Source organism: Juglans regia, chromosome 3 (assembly GCF_001411555.2).
Source record: "Juglans regia cultivar Chandler chromosome 3, Walnut 2.0, whole genome shotgun sequence".
NCBI classification, from domain to species: Eukaryota; Viridiplantae; Streptophyta; class Magnoliopsida; order Fagales; family Juglandaceae; genus Juglans; species Juglans regia.
The window spans coordinates 2013920-2033595 of record NC_049903.1 but is presented as its reverse complement, the minus strand read 5'-3'; the positions used below and the strand labels follow the sequence as shown (position 1 = coordinate 2033595).

The 19676-nt window shown below is 37.7% G+C and overlaps 3 protein-coding genes across 3 annotated transcripts; 1 reads left to right on the top strand and 2 right to left on the bottom strand.

Annotated features, from left to right (window-relative positions):
* The first annotated feature begins 794 nt into the window (after positions 1–794).
* Positions 795–4163, top strand: LOC109010216 (putative pentatricopeptide repeat-containing protein At5g06400, mitochondrial). Its single transcript, XM_018990974.2, has one exon. It carries the CDS (start codon positions 883–885, stop codon positions 4036–4038), a length of 3156 nt encoding a protein of 1051 aa, XP_018846519.2. The 5' UTR covers positions 795–882; the 3' UTR covers positions 4039–4163.
* Positions 4164–4577: 414 nt separating this feature from the next.
* LOC109010214 (iron-sulfur cluster co-chaperone protein HscB homolog) lies at positions 4578–13321 on the bottom strand. Its single transcript, XM_018990971.2, has 6 exons — positions 12819–13321; positions 12418–12514; positions 12237–12326; positions 11335–11400; positions 5146–5214; positions 4578–4814 (listed from the first exon to the last, which is right to left on the bottom strand). The coding sequence occupies exons 1-6, from the start codon at positions 13178–13180 to the stop codon at positions 4677–4679; spliced, it is 822 nt and encodes a 273-aa protein (XP_018846516.1). The 5' UTR covers positions 13181–13321; the 3' UTR covers positions 4578–4676.
* A 393-nt stretch (positions 13322–13714) lies between these two features.
* On the bottom strand, positions 13715–19630 carry LOC109010212. Its single transcript, XM_018990969.2, has 11 exons — positions 19309–19630; positions 18385–18580; positions 18130–18257; positions 17523–17631; positions 17347–17386; positions 16476–16565; positions 16255–16354; positions 16002–16141; positions 15464–15566; positions 14488–15137; positions 13715–14194 (listed from the first exon to the last, which is right to left on the bottom strand). Exons 2-11 carry the CDS (start codon positions 18521–18523, stop codon positions 13918–13920), a joined length of 1776 nt encoding a protein of 591 aa, XP_018846514.1. The 5' UTR covers positions 18524–18580; positions 19309–19630; the 3' UTR covers positions 13715–13917.
* Between the last annotated feature and the right edge of the window lie 46 nt (positions 19631–19676).

The following is a 19676-nucleotide window of genomic DNA, read 5'->3' as shown; positions in this document are numbered from 1 at the left end:
TTCTTTATATCATTTAAATATTATAAGTTTTAATATTTTTCATTCATTTTAAATATTTTATCTAATTATTAATAATATCTTTGTATATTTTGATATTTGTAATATCTCCTCATATATAATATTATATAATTATATCTTATTTTAAATTAATCTAAATTTATAAACAAGATCAAAATATAAATTAATTCAAAAAATAAAAAGAATAGATTATATAATAAAAATATTATCAAAGTATATTATAAAAATACTAGATGTAGAGAATATAATATAGCAAACTATAAATTAGTTATAAAATATATAATCCGTTGGATGTGTGTTTTGAGCTATTTTCTTTAAATTTTACATTCCGAAAATGCTCTTAGCTGTTAGTTTTATTTTCTTACCATAATAAATAATGTAATTAGTTGTATCATTTTTTTTAATATAAAATAATTATTTTAACCAATAATATTAATAAAATGTGTACAAAATAAGCAAAAATAATTATATTAACAGAACTGCTTGTTTGTTTATTTTGTTTTGTTTTGTTTTGTGGGTTTTATTATTATTATTATTATTATTATTATTATAGTTTTTATAGTCGAGAGTCGGATATTCTGCATTTAAATGTTAAACTGAATTGAGTTGAGATAATAAAATATTATTAAAATATTATTTTTTAATATTATTATTATTTTAAAATTTAAAAAAATTGAATTATTTATTATATTTTATATTAAAATTTAAAAAAATTATATTGATTAGTTGAGATGAATTTAGCGTCGAAACCTACTAATTTTGGGTGATTCGTTAGAACTCTGCTCGTTGGGTCTCTGCTCTCCAGTTTTCGTCCCCTGGAAGAGGCTTTAGCACAGCAAGTAACAGCGTTCTAAAAAGCATGACATGAGGAACTTAATCAAGTTCCGGTTCTCGTTTCTAAATTCAAGCAACAAGCTCTCTCATTTTCAGCTTTCGAATTTTCAGATTCGTCATTTTTCAAGCCTCTCCAAGTCATCATCTAAGCTTTCGAAGTCCAAGAAAACCGAAGACCTTTTAAAGAACCAAGCAGAAACTAGTTCGTTTGGCTTACTATTCAATGAGATCAAAGACATCTTAGGCGCTGATAACTTTAACTCCGATATCACACAATCTGGGACTTCAATACCCAGGGATATCCATGTGGTGGGCGCTCGGGTGAAGGAAGAACACCCAAATTGGACCGAAGGTGTTTGTCGAAATGCTGAAGATGGCGTGTTACTAGGAAAGGATTATGTATCAGCTTTGGAGGATTCCCCGTTGGGAAATTTGGGTGGTAACGATGTTAGCCCCGAAGTTCATAAAATTACGCAGATTGTTCGGGCGGGAAACAGTTTTGTTTCGATCGAGGAGCAGCTAGAAACGTTGAGTGTTAGGTTCGATTCAGAGGTTGTCGAGAAAGTTTTGAAAAGGTGCTTTAAAGTGCCACATTTGGCTTTGAGGTTCTTTGATTGGGTGAAGCTCAGAGATGGGTTTCGTCATACAACTAAGACTTACAATACCATGTTGTCCGTAGCCGGTGAAGCGAGAGAGTTTCAGTTGGTGGAGAAGTTGGTGGCGGAAATGGATAACAACCTATGTCAGAAGGATATTAAGACTTGGACCATTCTTATCTCCCTCTATGGGAATGCAAAATTAATTAGCCTAGCCTTGTTGGTCTTTGAGAATATGAGGAAATGTGGTTGTGAACCAGATGCTCAGGTTTACAAAAAGATGGTACGCGCACTTTGTTTTGCTGGAAAAGCTGACATTGCAATCGAATTCTACAAGGAGATGGTCCAGAAGGACATGGCGCTTGATGTGGGTCTGTATAAGATGCTAATGGTTTGCATATCCAGATCAGGAGATATTGCCGCTCTTAGTTCCATTGCAGATGATATGATAAGAGTTTTTCAGACTCCAGAACATGATGTTTATGGATATGTGCTGAAAAGTTTGTGCATCTCAGGGAAAATCAGAGAAGCTTTAGAATGGATTCGTGATCTCAAAGATAAAGATGTAACACTTAACCCTGAATACTTCGAGACCTTGGTGAAAGGACTGTGTAGGGCTGACAGGATCGCAGATTCTCTGGAAATTGTTGATATTATGAAGAGAAAATATCCTTTTGACGGGAAGATTTATGGAATTATCATCAATGGATATTTGAGGAGAAATGAAATTTCAAAGGCACTTGATCTGTTTCAAAATATGAAAGAGTCTGGGCATCTGCCTCTGACTTCTACTTATACAGAGCTTATGCAGCACCTTTTCAGGATGGATGATTATGAAAAAGGCTGCATGCTATATGATGAGATGCTAGAAAGAGGAGTAAAGCCCGATACTGTGGCAATCACGGCAATGGTTGCAGGTCACGTCAGCCAAAACCGTATATCTGAAGCATGGAAAGTTTTTAGGAGTATGGAGGACAAAGGCATGAGGCCCACTTGGAAGTCTTATTCGGTGTTCATTAAGGAGCTTTGTAAGGTTTCAAGGACAGAGGAAATTTTCAAGGTTTTGAATGAAATGCGGGCATCTAAGATAGACATTCGAGATGAAATATTTGATTGGATAATATCTTACTTGGAGAAAAAGAGAGAGCTTGATAGTATAGAAAAGATAAAGCAGATGCAGAGAATTTGGAAGCTTTACCCTCAAGGAGAGTTACCCGGTACAGATGCATCCAGAGATCAGGAGCTCAATCTGGAGTTAAACTCTAACCAATCAGAGGAAGTAAGGATGGACAGTCACTTCATGGAACCACTTCCAAAAAATTATGATGAGCGGGATGTGAAAGAAAGTTGTTGGATTTTAACATCATCAACAGATTGGTGCTTGATTCAAGAAGCTTTGGAGAAATGCAATATTCATTTCACACCAGACCTTGTTGTGGAGATTTTGCACAATTGCAATGTGCATGGGTCTGCCGCATTGCACTTCTTCTCCTGGGTAGGGAAACAAACTGGTTATAGTCACACTACCGAAACTTACAACATGGCCATCAAAATTGCTGGACGTGGAAAAGATTTCCAGTACATGAGAAACCTTTTCTACGAAATGAGAAGAAGAGATTGCCCAATTACATCTGATACATGGACAATCATGATTATGCTGTATGGTCGTACAGGTCTGACTGAGATTGCTCTGAAAGTTTTTGGACAGATGAAAGCTGATGGTTGTAACCCAAGTAGGGGGACCTACAAGTATTTGATTATGAATCTTTGTAGGAGGAAAGGTAGGAAGGTGGATGAAGCCATTAAATTTTTCGAGGAGATGATGAATGCTGGACATATCCCTGACAAAGAACTCGTTGAAGCTTACCTTGGTTGTTTATGTGAAGTTGGTAGGCTGTTGGAAGCTAGAAGGTGTACAGATTCACTTCCTAGAGTTGGGTTTACAGTTCCACTAAGCCACTCATTGTACATTAGGGCTCTTTGTCGCGTGGGGAGGTTGAAGGAAGCTCAAGTATTGTTTGATGAAGTTAGCGCGGAAGGATCAGCGTTGGATCGGTATACTTATGGAAGCCTTGTTCATGGACTGCTACAAAAGGGTTGCATGGAAGAGGCATTGGCCAAGGTGGATTCTATGAAGCAGGCAGGGATTAATCCGACCGTCCACGTTTATACATCGTTAATTTCCCATTTCATGAAGGAGAAGCAGATAGAAAGAGCTCACAAAGTTTTTCACGAAATGCAACATGAAGGTTGTCAACCAACTGTTGTTACCTATTCGGAACTGATACGAGGTTACATGAACGTGGGGAAGTTTGCTGATGCTCAGAATATCTTCCATCGTATGAAAGTAAAAGGGCCTCTGCCTGATTTCAAAACTTATTCAATATTCATCACTTCTCTCTGTAAGGTAGGGAAGTCTGAAGAGGCTTTGCAGCTTATATCAGACATGCTTGATGGTGGGATTGTCCCCAGTACTGTTAATTTTCGAGAAGTTTTTTACGGGCTAAACAGAGAAGGGAAGCAAGATTTAGCCCGTACCGTATTACAACAAAAATCAGCTCTAAGATCTAAACGCAAGTTCTTAATTTGAATTTAATTTGGTTCTTTTTACTAAGTATTTTCTGTAGTTGTTCCCCATTCAAGTATCTATCTCTCTTGAAAAGCCTTGCAAGGTTGCAACGGCTCTTTTTCTTTTGGTAATACTTTAGAATTCTGAACTGCGTATTTCAATTTTAAACCATTATTTAACGTTTTAATGATAAAAGTGACTCATTATTCTTACATTTTTAATATGAAAAATGATTTACACAACACTTTTTTATAACACTAACACTATTATGTTTTAAAAAATGAGTGTTTGAGATTTTGCTGAAATCGTGAAATGGAGAGAGCATGAAGGCTTTGATGATTGATCGCCCAAGGACATCAAGATTCATGAAACATCTCTTCCTTAGGAATCTGATTACAAGATTATTTGGTATTTTCAATTATGTTGACAACATGATTTGCCATCCGCAAATTGGAAATAGAGCATTAGCAAGAAACCTGATTCGTTCACCTCCAAAAACCTTTATAAAGTGTTTATTTGTCAACCGGAGGTGAAGAAATCAGTCCTAGCAAAGAAGAAAATAAAAAGAACCTGATATCTTTTCGCCTATAAGATTATTCCAAAACTCATATCCTATATTATGAAAGAATTGGCCAAAATATATGTGTTGAGCACCTATATTAGAGTTTCTTCACGATTTCTTCAGTTACACGTTCATAGTAAGTCATTCTTCGGATAGAATTTACAGCTTCTTCAAACTTTCGACATCGAAATGCAGTTGTAAAAGAGTTAGACCAATGATTAAGCTTCTCGTTCATCTGGACAAATAAAAATGTATATTGCCGATTAACACTTGAACCAGGACAGCAACCATTCATTCTAGCAAACGGAGTAAACAGAGCAGAGCATTTGGAAAGGAACTTAAGGCCCACTAATCTAGCATTTGTGGACACGACCTACACAGACCCATAATCATGCAACTTTTTTTCTTTTTCAGGTCCTTGAGTAAGCCATCAGCTTCATATTTTTCTTGCAGTCTGAAAAAATATGATGGTTTAAAATATTCAAACTAGGGTATATGCAACTCTGCCATTCTGAACTGGCCACTCTATTCTCATAAAAATACGTCTTAAAAGGGCTCAGATATACCTGAGACTTGATCTCATTTAACGCCAGAGGATCAGCTGCCTCTTCAACAGCTTCCCTGATTTCCAAAATCTGCAATTCAGATTCAGAAAATAAAAATAAAAAAAAATTGAGCCTTCACCTTTTGAGGTAGGGACTGAAATATTATAATCGAGAAACATAAACTGTAACATTTCAGAAAGGAAGAAAACAGAAAGTATAATGCATGAAGGTCTGGAAAGTTTTGCCCTGTATATTTCTCTACTACTGCACGATACAAGGAGGTTTACTTTATACACACTTTGCTCTAACAAACTAACAAACTAACAGAATCCTTTTTACCTAAAATAGAAAGCCAGCTAATTAACGTAATATGTGCAGAAAATAATAAAAGAAATAGGAATAGAATACAAGTAAAAATATAATAGGCAGAATGTTATCCTTGTACAGAACGACTTGTGGTTGTTGTTGTGGGTGGAAAACGACTTGTAGCTGCTGCATGCTCAGTGTCTAATAGCCCCCCGCAAGATGGAGAATAGAGATTTACTATTCCCATCTTGGCTAAGTGTGATTGGAGGAGAGAAGACGGTAGTGCTTTTGTGAAAATGTCTGCTATTTGGCAGTGAGAGGGGACATGGGCAGTGGTGATACTACCCTCTTGGATCTTGTCTCTGATTAGGTGACAATCCAACTCGATGTGCTTCGTTCGTTCGTGGAAAACTGGATTTGCAGCGATGTGGAGGGCTGCTTGATTGTCACAGTAGAGGAAGGCAGCTTGCGGATGTGAAACTCTCAAATCAGTGAGCAAATATCTCAACCAAGTAAGCTCAGAACATGTGGAGGCCATGGAACGGTACTCGGCTTCAGCTGAGGAGCGGGAAACGACAGATTGTTTCTTTGTCTTCCATGAAACCAGTGAGCTGCCAAGAAGAATGCAGTAGCCTGTAACCGAGCGTCGAGTGTCGGGGCATGAGGCCCAATCAGAATCACAATATGCCTTGAGCTGGAGCTGAGATTCAGATGATAGTAGAATGCCTTGTCCAGGGGCTGCTTTAATATATCTAAGTATATTATGAGCAGTAGCTAAATGTGTAGTTGTGGGATGATCCATGTACTGACTTAAGAGCTGGACAAGGTAACAAATGTCAGGCCTAGTGATTGTTAAGTACAGCAGACGCCCAATCAACCTACGATAAGAACTAGGATCTTGAAGAGGATCACCAGAAGTTTTGCATATCTTAAAATTTTGGTGGAGAGGCAGTTTGAGAGGCTTGCTGCCAAGTGTGCCTGAGTCAGCTAAAATGTCTAAGGCATACTTTCGTTGGCATAGATGGATCCCTTTTGAAGATTGGGCAACCTCCAACCCAATAAAATATCGCAAAGATCCAAGATCTTTGATTTTAAAATGACTGTTAAGGAAAGTTTTGAGGGAAGCAATGGAGGTTGGACAATTTCCAGCAACGATAATATCGTCAACATAAACTAGTAAGGCAGTAAATGAAGTGCCATCTAGTTTAGTGAAAAGGCTGTAATCAGCTTTTGATTGCTCAAAACCAAAGAGAATAAGTGAGGAAGAGAACTTGGAATACCATTGTCTCGAGGCTTGCTTGAGGCCATAAATGCTCTTAAGCAGTTTACATACTTGATGAGGGCCTCCTTTGTTGTAGCCCGGTGGTTTGCGCATATAAATCTCCTCTTCTAGGCTGCCATGGAGAAATGCGTTGTTGACATCAAATTGGTGAAGAGACCAGCCTCGGACAGCAGCTACAGAAAGTAAAACTCGGATTGTGACCAGCTTAGCAACTGGGGAAAAAGTTTCTGTGTAGTCAACTCCTTCTTGCTGTGTAAAACCCTTGGCGACAAGCCTTGCTTTCAGCCTCTCAATGGTCCCATTAGAATGGAATTTTGTTTTGTAGACATATTTACAGTCGATAGCTTCTTTTCCAGGAGGTAAATCAGTGAGGATCCAAGTATGGTTCTGTTCTAAGGCTTGCAGTTCGGTGTTCATAGCTTGACACCAGCCAGGGTCTTTCAGAGCTTGCTTATATGTTTGTGGTTCAGAAACAGTGGAAATGGAAGTAGAAAAAGCAGTAAAAGAGGGTGAAAATTTCTGGTAAGTGAGAAAATTTGTTAAGGAATAAGGATTACCAATGGTGGCAGAGATTGACTTGGACAACAATGGTGATGAAGCAGAAATTGAGGCTTGTTGACAGTGAAAGTCTTGTAAGTACTGTGGTGCTCTCCTTAGTCTTGTTGACCTGCGAGGTGGGGTGTTAATAGCAATGTTGGGGGAGGAAATGGCACGGGTAGGTATGGAAAGTGGAGCAGTGGGAATAATTTCTGAGTGAGAGTGATTTGGTGCTGTAGAAGCTGGAAAATTAGAAGGTGAGGATAAGTTGGCAGAATCTGTTGGAAGGAGAGGAATGAAATTGGAAGTGTAAGTTGGGAAGTCAAGGGAGTCTGGTAGGGGTTGAGTAAAAACCAGGTTGGGTGCATTGGATATGGTAGAGGTGGGTGAAGGCAATGACTGAAATGGAAAAACTGACTCATGAAAGACAACATCCCTAGAGACAAAAGTGGATTTTGTGACAAGATCAAGGAGTTTATATCCTTTGATACCGAAAGGATATCCAAGAAAAATGCACATGCGACCTCGGGAATCAAACTTTTTTCTACCATGGGAAAGAGTAGTTGCAAAACAAAGAGATCCAAAAACTCTTATGTGAGCATAAGTGGGTTTGGAGTGGAAGAGAAGCTCATATGGAGTTTTGTTTTGAAGAATGGGACTAGGAGTCCTATTTATGAGGTAAGTGGCAGTTAAGACACAATCACTCCAGTATTCAAGTGGCAAACTAGCTTGAAATCTTAGTGCTCTAGCCACGTTGAGCAAGTGTTGATGTTTTCTCTCCACAACACCGTTTTGTTGAGGAGTGGCAACACAACTTTTTTGATGTATAATGCCTTTAGTGTTAAAAAAATCTATCATTTGGAATTCATTCCCATTATCACTTCTTAAGACTTTGATTTTAAGGTTAAATTGAGTCTCAACCAGATTTGAAAAAGATGTGATACATTTTCTGGTTTCTGCTTTGTTTTGAAGTAGATAGAGCCAAGTGCTTCGAGTGAAGTCATCAACAATGGTTAGGAAATATTTGTAACCATCATAGGCAGTAACTGAGCATGGTCCCCAAAGGTCGCAGTGTATGATTTGAAAAGGTCCAGAAGTCTTATGTTGACTATAAGGAAAAGGAAGACGATGAAGTTTAGCCAAAGGACAAATGTAACATGGTTTGCTATTGATAGAGGAAATATTATCCTTGACAATAGGATCGGAAATTAAACTTAAACATGGAAATGAAAGGTGACCTAGGCGACAATGCCAAAGGTCAGTGACATCAACATTGGACTTAACAGAAGCTGAAACAGTAAATTGGGTATGTGGAAACTGTGAAAAAGTGTTTACAAGAGCTGAAGGAGAGACGGCAGTTCTTAACAAGTGGTACAAGCCATTCCGTACTTCACCCTTCCCAATCGTTGTCCAAGAGAAAAGGTCCTGAATGAAGCAACAATCAGATAAAAAAACCAGACAGCATGTGAGAGAGTTAGCCAATTTCTTGGCTGAGATTAAATTAAAATGGAAGGAAGGAATGCATAGAACCTCGGTTAGGCAGAGTGATGATGTTATTTGGACAGTGCCAATGTGTGTGACAGGAGCTTCAGTGCCATTTGGTAACTTAACAGAGTAATTAACATGTGCAGTGATTTGAGTGAAGAATGAAGTGCAGCAGACCATATGGTCTGTTGCACCTGTGTCGATGATCCAAGAACTATCAAGTGAGTGAAGAGTGTTGTGTGTGCAGGTAGAGAGACAAAAAAGAGTACCAGAGAGATGGGAATGCGTGGAAGGCTGATTGGCAGGTTGATGATTGGACTGAATCTGTTTAGTGGATGACTGAGCAGCAATGGAAGGCTCCCTTGGCTGAAGTAAAGCTATTAACTGCTGATACTGTGACCTTGTGAGACCCACTCTTTCATCACTAATTTCCTCAAGATTAGAAGCAGAAGATAACATAGATTGAGTAGCAAAAACAGCAGAGCTATGGGGCTTGTTAAAGAGTTTATGGCCTGGTGGGTATCCATGCAATTTGTAACACTTCTCCATGGTGTGTCCAGATAAGTTGCAGTGAGAACACACGGGGGCCTCTGCATTACCAGCTTTGAAACATGTTTCAAAAGTGTGGCCTAAAATCTTACAATGAGTGCAATAAGGTCGGTCTTTCTTTGAAAGGGGTCGTGACTGAGGTGAGTATTTGGCATTTGGAACAAAAGGTCTTTTAATAGCTAAGGCCATGGAATCAGGGGAGGGGGAATGAGAAATGAGTTGATGTTGATGTTCCTGTTGTTGGATGAGGGAAAAAACTTTTGTAACAGCGGGTAAGGGATCTAGGAGCATGATTTGGTCACGAACATTGGAATATGTATCATGTAAACCCATAAGAAATTGAAATACACAGTCACGTTGGTATCGGTCTAACAGTGTTTTCATGGTTCCACAATTGCAAACGGGGATGGGGTCATATATTGAAAGCTCATCCCAGAGAGTTTTTAGCTTACCATAGTAGACACTTACAGAGTCATGGTCTTGGAGAAGACTGGCTAGGGTTTTCTTGAGCTGGAAGATGCGGGGGCCGTTCTGTTGGGAGAAGCGATCCTGAAGATCAGACCAAATATCACGCGCATCATCAACGAACACCACGCTAGACTTGATGGAGGGGCTGATCGAATTCTGGATCCACGAAACCACCATGTCATTGCAACGCTCCCAAAGCTCAAAGAGAGGATCTGCGAGGTCAGTTGGTTGGGAGATTGTACCCGTGATGAACCCTAATTTGTTCTTAGCACGAAGTGCCCGTCGCATAGCGCGCGACCAAGTGGGGTAATTATCAGTCGTGAGTAGATCAGTGACTAAAATCACTGCCGGATTGTCTCCATGGTCCAGTCGAAAAGGATTGTTGGGGTCACTCAAGTTCAAGTAACGAGCCATGGTGGGATTGATGGCACGAGAGGTGTTTGCGGAATTGTCTGTGTGGGTAGAAGAAGAATCGGCAGAACTTTCAAGAGGGTCCTCCATGGTGGGATTCTCTCTGGCTCTAGATACCATGTAACATTTCAGAAAGGAAGAAAACAGAGAGTATAATGCATGAAGGTCTGGAAAGTTTTGCCCTGTATATTTCTCTACTACTGCACGATACAAGGAGGTTTACTTTATACACACTTTGCTCTAACAAACTAACAAACTAACAGAATCCTTTTTACCTAAAATAGAAAGCCAGCTAATTAACGTAATATGTGCAGAAAATAATAAAAGAAATAGGAATAGAATACAAGTAAAAATATAATAGGCAGAATGTTATCCTTGTACAGAACGACTTGTGGTTGTTGTTGTGGGTGGAAAACGACTTGTAGCTGCTGCATGCTCAGTGTCTAATATAAACGTTCACACAACCAAAAAGATTGCCTGTCAGCACATCACTAAAAACCAAATTTGGGAGGTCAAATCTGTTTTTCAATTATAGAAGAGGTCGCTATATAAAATATAAAAAGGAGCCTTTTCTACACAGAACAAACTGCTTCCCTGCTTCCTCCACTACTGCCCACTACGTTATGGGGCATATTTATTATTTAGGCTATTTTAAATTTATTAATTATATCGACTGTCATAGCAGGACTTAACCATCTGCTACACACCAACTGCTTCATGAAACCAATTGCGCTTTTAGTGCTCTGAAGATCGCAATTTAAGAATGCACTTGATCCTTTTTATTTTTCATAGTATTATCAAGGCTGCAAGAATTAGTTAACCATTATTCGTAAGTATTATATACACGCTTGTGCAAGCACGCCCGCACACACATATATAAGGCAAACATATATCCCCAAATCATTGATTATAATCTGGAATCACAGATTTTCCAGCTGGAAGGAGGGGCAGCGGTATACAAGGAGATGACACATCAGCTCCCTAGATAGAGACATGATGTCTTCTTCACTTGGACCAAACTCATTAGACATAGATTCAGTTTGTTCATAAATTTTATAACGTAAAGCAATGAGCAGGATGCACAGCCCATGCATAGACAAGAAATTCCAAAACACCTTCAAGCAAACTAAAAATATCCGATTCTGGCCACAATCCAATCAGACCAAAATTACCTCAGAAAGTAACTCCGGATCTGTAAGTGTTTCTTCTTCATCAACATCTACACCTTCAAGCCTCAGCTATAAAAGAAGTAGCAAATCTTTTGTCACAAACTTAAAAAAGAAAAAGGAAAAATTGATACCAGGAGATTTGTAATCAAAACAGGCAAAGATAGACATCCTAAATAAAAAAAATCTAGTCAAAGTAGCATCATTTTCTCAGAGATATCCATATGTTCTGAAACCCAGGCCCCAATACCCAATACATTCATGCCTAGCCACCAACATAACATTAAAGTTACAGAGGTTTAATTAATTTTAGTGAATAACCATGCAGGTTCATCACATGCCTCCATTACTACTCTTCCGAGTATTCCCATATCCACCTACTAGAAAAAAATATTTCATATGATCATTATTTTCCAACAAAGAAGATCCAGATGAGTGCCACTATATCCACAAAAATCAAGTGGATTTGGCTACTATTTGCATCCATTGCAGAAAACTTGCACAAAAATACATATATGCCTGTGTGCATGTGTGTATAATGGGCACCTGAAAATAAAAGGATATATTTACATTTCTGACAATTTGCAGGAGTCGGCCTAGGCCTAATAATGCTGTATCAACAGAACGTTTTCAATTTGCCATCAGTTAAAATTTGAAGTTAAAATGAACTAAATACTGGCCATATGGTAATGATCGTAATGGTTACTGACTTGAGGTACAAATTCAGAAATACAGGTAGTTTAGGCTGCAAATTGAGACTTTTGGTAATTGCATAGTAATTTGTGAGTGAAAAGGCACCATATCAAGTAGTTAAGCGTCAACAAACAAACATATGTGCAATCCTGGAATGCATGATGCTTTTCTAAACATAATACCCTCCATAAAATCCATGGTACGAAGTATCTTACAATGTATATCGCCCTCAACAATGGCTTGCTAAGCGTGCGATACGCATCAATTACCCGAGCAGACTGTTCAGCAGCATACCCTCTTTCTCTCTATAAAAACAAGAGAAAAATTTACACAAGAATTTCCAACAAACATGTCTTTTTTTTTTTCGTTTCAAATTGAAGAGTTGGATATACAAACCGGAGATTTTGAGTGCACTAGATCAGGATGCAATTTTTTCTGCCAGTCTTTGTACTTACCCTCCAGATTCTGGACCTCAATATCATACTTCTTTTCTCTGTCAAAGTTAAAACCAGACAAACGAATTAATGAATAAATAAATGAGAAGTAGTGGCCTATAATTACTGGAAGTCGAAAAAAAAGTCATTCTTTTCCTCCTTTATCTAAAAGCTCCATTTCGCAGATAATGAATAGATTAACAGATAGAAAAACTTGAATATATAATTTTGAAACGATGAGTATAATGAGGTACTGGAGAAGAGATTTTGAATTTTAAAAATCACCAGCTCTATTGGCAAACCGACAGCCCGTGTAATTCTGAAATCTATTACCAGAACTGTTTTGGAGTGTGGAATACTTACAGCCCGAAGATCTGGAAGTAGTCTAGAGAATGATCCATGGGCTGAACGCTCCGACACGTCTCGCAGACCAGAAACGGCGCCGCTATGGCCACAGCGCCACAACTCCAGCATCTAGCGCTGGACTGCTCCTCAGCTCCCGTGGAGAAACAGAAAATTCTTACGGGAAACTTTGGATTCTGGAGAGAGTAAAAATCATAGCCTGAAGAAAATGGGGAATTAGGTGAACTTGAAGGAGACGGGGGTGACAAAAAATAAGTGGGAGACGGGAATTTGAAAGCGGAATTGGCAGGCAAATAAGGGTGTTTCGAAGGAAGGGTCCGGCGCAGAGTCGTGTAGAGAGGGGTCCAGAACTTCCTCGACATTTTCTGTAAGAGCTTTGAGCTCTGAGCTTGTGTTCCTGTTTCTCTTCTTTGTTTAGGAGAGGGTTTTAACAAACGAATTTTGATACACTGACCTCCACATCTCTACACGTCACTTAAAATAATTTAATATAAAATAAAAAAATAAAAAAATAAAATCATGATATAAGAATGTAAAGCTTATATCTAGAATTTCTCTTAACAATATCGGAGAGGTATTTTTCATTTTAAGAGATTTTACAATTTTTTATTTTATCTTTAATTAGCACCATCTCCAATAAAATTTGTCTATCAAAATGAAAAAAAAAAAAGAATAAAAATAGTCTAAATTACTAAATTTAAACGAGAATATAAATTGCAAAATATAAAACATAAAAAAAAAAAAAAAATTGTAGCTTCTATGTATTTTCTTATGATATGATGGAAATATCAATTATCTGTACTACAAAACTATGTAATAAAAATGCAAAATGGTTAATATTGGCATTTGAAGAAAACCTCTTATTAATAGAACTTACTGGTAAAAAAAGAGGGCAATTTGGAAACAAGCTGTGCTCAATGGTTCCTATTTTAGACTTCAAATTCAAAAATCTATATAGAACATTGGAAAGAGTATTAACTATCATACAAGTTATCTCCAAATATGGTACAAAATCACTCATTGGTATCTGTGAGGATTGAGTTGTGGTGTGACCATAATGAAACCTTTTGAGTTTTTCAAATTTTCTACTGATTCTTTTTCAACCTCGCAACATGAAACAACATAGCCTATGCTTTTTCTGTCCGCTTGATTTCTCTTCTCCGTTTAGACTACTTTCCTGGATGCCATTTGCCTCTGTGCTCGTTTTCTGCTTAATATCATGTGCACTTTGGTCCAAAGCCTGTACTTCTGTTGTCCCATTCGGAGTAACCTGCGTAGCCTCATTAGGAACCGAAAGATACTGCTCCTGCTCCGTTGATGCTAGTAGAATTTTGTTATGGTTTACCTCCCTTGGGAGAGAATTTGATCGTGCATGCCTGCAAAAACAGGATTGGAAAAGCACCATTTATTAGTTGATTTGAAATGTGGCCTAAAATTCTGCACTGGTGAGTCGATTCCAGTAATAAGATATTAAATACAGATCCATGTATCAATTGTGGACTCTGGTTTGTGTTGTGATGGACTTAAAGGACGGAGCAAGCACTGATTGAAGTACTTGCCCTTCCAATTTGAGATTGATGAAGTCACATCATCTCAAAGCAAAAAAAAGGGATGGGGCATGCCATTTCCCTAAACAGCTTTCCAAAATTGAATGAACCATAAGAAATACCTGAAGCTGTGATTGCTAGAGCTATTCCTAGGCCGTTCAAGTGAAGTCCCATCAATGATTTCCTTTTCCAATACTTCAAGAATAACCTCATCATTGAAATTTGAGTCCTTTGTCAGAACCTCCATATATGGAGGTTCTTTACTGGTTAATCCAGAAGAGAACCCAGTTTGGGCATTAAACCCATATTCCCGAATCACTGAGATGACCTTTTCTAATGTTCCCAGAGCTTGTTCCACCTCAGACCTGATTGATATATTTCTTTTGCCATTTACATTACACCCTTCATTGGATTCCTTGGTTGAAATGTGATCTGTGTCCTTACCATCCTCCTCAAAATGCTTGTTTTCTTCACTCTCTTCTTCTTCAATCTCTCCAAAAGCTTTCCTGTCTGTTACTACTGCATTTTTTGGCTCAGATTCACTTGCATGGTAATCACAATGAACCTCCTGACGTATATCCACCAATTCATCCTGCTTATTCGCAATAAGATGTTCTTCAGGGAAAATACACGCATCAGTCTTGATCTTTTCTCCTTCCACAGTCCTTTCTGATATATTAGGGGAATAAAGAGCTTCACGTATTTTAGTATACAGTGGGTCCCCCAAGGCATCAATAAAATCTTTGTCAGTCTTAGACATAGAAGACACTACCTGTGGTTTTGAGGATTGGAAAGTGTGAGAAAAAACAATAGAACAGGAATCACATAAAGGCTGCAGGAGCCAACACACAGGATGATATTGCATGGGTCCAATCAAGAGCTGCTGAAATCCAGTGATTAAGTAGGATAAATGCAGTTAATTCTAGAAGTTATCGAATTGGATGATTTTATTAGATTCAAATGTGGTTTTAATTTCACACAACTGATTTGAATAGTATTCCTCCTCCATGAGTTGGTCGTATTGCTGAAACAATGGACAAGAAAACTGATAACTTGAACCAAATTAGTAGTTAAGTATGACAGAATAAGGTTTATGACCTTTTGATAGAGTCTGAAACCATTGCCAATGAGCTGCCGTGAGATAAAGTTTATAAGGGATGGAGGGACAAAGTCCAACTTGATGTCCATATTTGCTATTGTCCTACAAAATTAGAAGTTCCTAAAGATTAAAAATTGGAGCACCGAACAAGGAAAGAAATCATACAACATTACTCAAATTATCTTAGGTACCACTGGGCAGAAATCCAATCACTTAAAAAAACTTGCTTAGTTAGCAAGTTACTCCATAAATTATTTCCACTGGCGATGTAAGACAAGCTGCCCGTGGCAAAGTCACTAGACTCATTTTCAAACGGACAAAATGCATTTATAATTTATAAAGAAAGCCCTAAATCATCAATGCTCTTGCCCTTTACTGCCAAGATATAATAAACTAAATTTATGCCGAAAGGATGCATATGGGATCGGGTTGATTAAAGATCTAAATGTCCATTCCATGTCCACTGCAGTCTAGCCTTTTCAACACAATTGGATTTGCTTACAGGATCTACATGATAGCCAATTAACTACCACTCACCGAAAGTAACTTCTTTCTGAGGTCACCTTCTGCAAAGCAAAGCCTCCTACAACATCAATCCTAACAACGCCATTTGCTTCAGGGATCACCTCATTGGTGAAACCATGAGTAGATATATCAATGCTTTCCAAATCAGAAATCTGCAAGCACAATTGTAATAAAATACTTTTACTTCAGGTTCAACCTAGAAACGACAGACACAAAAAACATCGCAACCACGACAAAATAGTCCACTAAAGATTTCAAGGACTACCGTGTTTAGAAGGACAACAATGAGATCATCTTGAAAGTACTCAAACATAAAATAGTGCACAATGGCCTCCCTTGTTGACAGTGGCCAAGGAACCTTCATCCTTTCTTCCAAAAATTCAAAGAAAAATCAGGTTTTCAAAGTGAAATATATCTCAGAAACTGAAAAAAAAAATTACTATCAAACAAAATTTAAGAAATACTGCAGTTTTATGCTAGACGAACCTCACTAAAGATATCTGTTCACCAATCCGCACCTTTTGCAAACATTTGCCACAAATCATTTTGAAAGTTGGAACACTAAACTGAGGCCACCTGAAATTAATAGAATGAAAAAGAAGAAAAATATTGTCAAAATTACAGTATCATTTAAGTCAAGAGAAAAGGCTGGTCTCTCTCTCTCTCTCTCTCCCCATCTTTTACAAATAATAATGAGAATAATAATAATAATAATAATAATGATAATAATAATCACCACATATATCACTTGGATCTTCACAAACTAAAATTTTGATAACCAATAACTTCAAAAATTCAAAGACCCTTTAAAACAAGGGTACTGCTACATCCACAAAGGAATTACACAAAATAATCTCAAAAATTGATGTGGTTTCATCTGATCTGTTAGATCTATTTTATAATAAAAGTAACTTTACAATCTAACGAACCACATCAAGCCCCATCAGTTTGTGGGATTGCTTTTGTATAATCCCTTTGTGGCTAAAATATTTCCCACAAAACAATATATTACTAATAAGACCCTATATAATGCCAACAAGATGAAAACTGAAGGAAATAGTTATAGGTGATAAATGTTATATTACTGTCACTGCTCCTTGATGCAGGATATTTGATTTTCTTCACTCGATATACCCCAACCCCAACACACACAAAAAAAAAAAAAGGAAAAAAGAATGATAAAGAAAGAGAGAGAAAGGAGATGAAGCTTCTCGTTTCACAACGAGATGCATGTTGATGCTCTATCATTCATGTAGTGCAAAAATGAGATTTTATACATCAGGCAATCAAACAGCTTATGCCCTTATAGGTGACAAGTAGAGAATTAAATGCGCATAGAATGAGGGAAAATACTTACCATTTCTTGTAGAGGGATGACTCCCATGAGGTGCATAGACCTACAATGAAGGGCAGAATTTTTCTAAAAGATTTTTGATATGATATCCAATGATATCTAACAATCTAAATGATTACATGATTATTACTCAAATGCAAGATGAGCTCAAGATGACTGGAAATTCTTGTATAACTTACAAACATCTACAGGCCCATCTACGTAGCCTTCAACTAGTAAAGTATGAAAGGGCGTGCCTTTGGGCCCTTCACGATACATAACACGAAAGTCTTCCTTGTCTTGTTTTAACTGCCAAAAGTAGGTTGTCACAAAACTATCCCAAGACCTCCTAATAAAAATGTCATAAACAAGCCCATCCAAATGTAAAATCATATGCAACCAATGGCGGAACCAGAAAATCTTGTTTGGGGGGGCTAAGTTAAGAAAAAATAATTTTGGGGAGGCTAAATACTAATTTTTATATAGTCTACTTTATAAAAACACATTCTAAAACCTAATTTTCATCAAATTTGAAAAATTTTGGGGGGGCTTTAGTTCCGCCCCTGTATGCAACTGCATTCATTTTCACAAGTTGAAACTTTTTGACAAAGAAGTCAATCCAATCGGTGAATGACGTCACTCGTCACCGAATTATTTAAATTTTCTGAAGAAAACTTGTCTTGATATATGAATGAAAAAGGTTCAGGGGAGATAGAGGGGAGAGTAAACAAAGAAGATTTCAGAATACAAAAGGACGTGAAGGAGAGGAAATGAAAGGAAGAAAACCATGCAAATCAGATGGTATACCTTCCATTCGGCACGTGATCTCTCACTGGCTTCCAATCCATCGTTATCATCTACTGAAGCACTCCTCAACATGTCAAGAAAAAATGATACTTCTGCAGTCCTATTTTCAATTACTTTCTGATTGCACCCTGCCCAAACAAACATTTATAATTGGAAAGTGGTCCACAAATGCATATCATTTTTGTAACAACGCAAGGAAACATAAGCCACAGATGTCTAAAGAAGGTCAAAAGGAAAATCAGGGGAATTAAGGACCGTTAGTTTCATCTTCTGAAGAATGTAGGAGTTGATTCTTGACTAAGGTTTCAAGTGTCTCCTTATTTGCCAGATCAGGCAATGCAAGTGTCTTATCCAACCTTTCCCTGTACTGAGTGATCTTTTGTTTTTTCTCCATCTTTGCATATCCAAGAAAATCGGGAAGAGCTCTCTCTTAAACAGTCAAGCACAGAACCTGAACCACACGCCATTAGTTGATTTCAGTATCACCTGCTGGATTAGGGATTTCCTTGAAAAAATGTTACAATGAATTTTCATCAAATAAAAATGAATGACGATAATGATTAACGGGGGACCTAAAAAAAACCAATGCCGTCCTTGCAAAATGTGTATTCAGCTGAAGTTTTCGTCTATATGCAAAGTTAAACCACAATAAGCAAAATAATGAAAGACTCTTAATGATGTCATCAGCGAAGGGTTTCTTTTGATCTACACAAGATAATGAAAGATACTCAAAGTTGTTCATATTTTTTTACTTATATATATAAAAAAAAAAGATACTCAAAGTTGTTCACTTATATTTCCATCTTATAGAGCACTCGAGACTAGACGAGCTTTAAAGTTCATCGAAATCTACACCAACAAAACTCTTCATCAACGCCCAACAGAACATCACAAAGGTTAATGACTCACCGTCTAGCGTCAGACATCATGCACACAAACACAAGCACCTCTAAGCACATAAAACCAATAGAAATAAACGAGAATCATCAACACCACACCTCTAAACAGATAAACCAATGGAAATAAACGAAAGCCAGAAACACCCCAGATTACACAACATAAACAGTAAATGCAAAGTAAAAGCATACGCCAAAACATAGGAGCCCACACACGGAGATACTTTAATATTCATCAAAAGTCAATCCAAAGCAAAACCAGAACTCATAAATATCGAAGTACCCAGATGCAGACTCTTCTGGAATTCATTAAAATTCACGTCGCACGAAGCTCCCCGAGGAGCACTAGGCCGGCCTTTATGAGCTCTAAACAGAACCCACAAACAGAACACTGAAATCCTCGCCGCTCAAATGCAGATCTCCATAAAAAAAAAAATCAATTATTCATCCATTGAAAGACAGACTCAGCTGATGTGCGACCACCCAGACGGACATGAAACATGGGCCACTCCCCTTCGATAATACGAATTCCAGACGAGGAGTGGAATCACCCGCAAATCGACACTTGTTTCCAGAGCTAATCAAATTAAATTATGATTAATAGAAAACTTTAAATATTTTAGTTTATTCCAGAATAGTTATGCCGTATAC

Coding starts and splice junctions, on each gene's coding strand:
- LOC109010214 (XM_018990971.2), bottom strand. CDS start 13,180: ATGTCGAGGAAGTTCTGGACCCCTCTCTACACGACTCTGCGCCGGACC. Junction 12,327..12,417: donor TAGTGCACTCAAAATCTCCG/GTTTGTATATCC, acceptor TTGTTTTTATAG/AGAGAAAGAGGGTATGCTGC. Junction 11,401..12,236: donor TGTTGAGGGCGATATACATT/GTAAGATACTTC, acceptor CTTCTTTTATAG/CTGAGGCTTGAAGGTGTAGA.
- LOC109010216 (XM_018990974.2), top strand. CDS start 883: ATGAGGAACTTAATCAAGTTCCGGTTCTCGTTTCTAAATTCAAGCAAC.
- LOC109010212 (XM_018990969.2), bottom strand. CDS start 18,523: ATGGAGAAAAAACAAAAGATCACTCAGTACAGGGAAAGGTTGGATAAG. Junction 16,566..17,346: donor TCATCCCTCTACAAGAAATG/GTAAGTATTTTC, acceptor TATTAATTTCAG/GTGGCCTCAGTTTAGTGTTC. Junction 15,138..15,463: donor GTTTCAGACTCTATCAAAAG/GTCATAAACCTT, acceptor TCAAAACCACAG/GTAGTGTCTTCTATGTCTAA.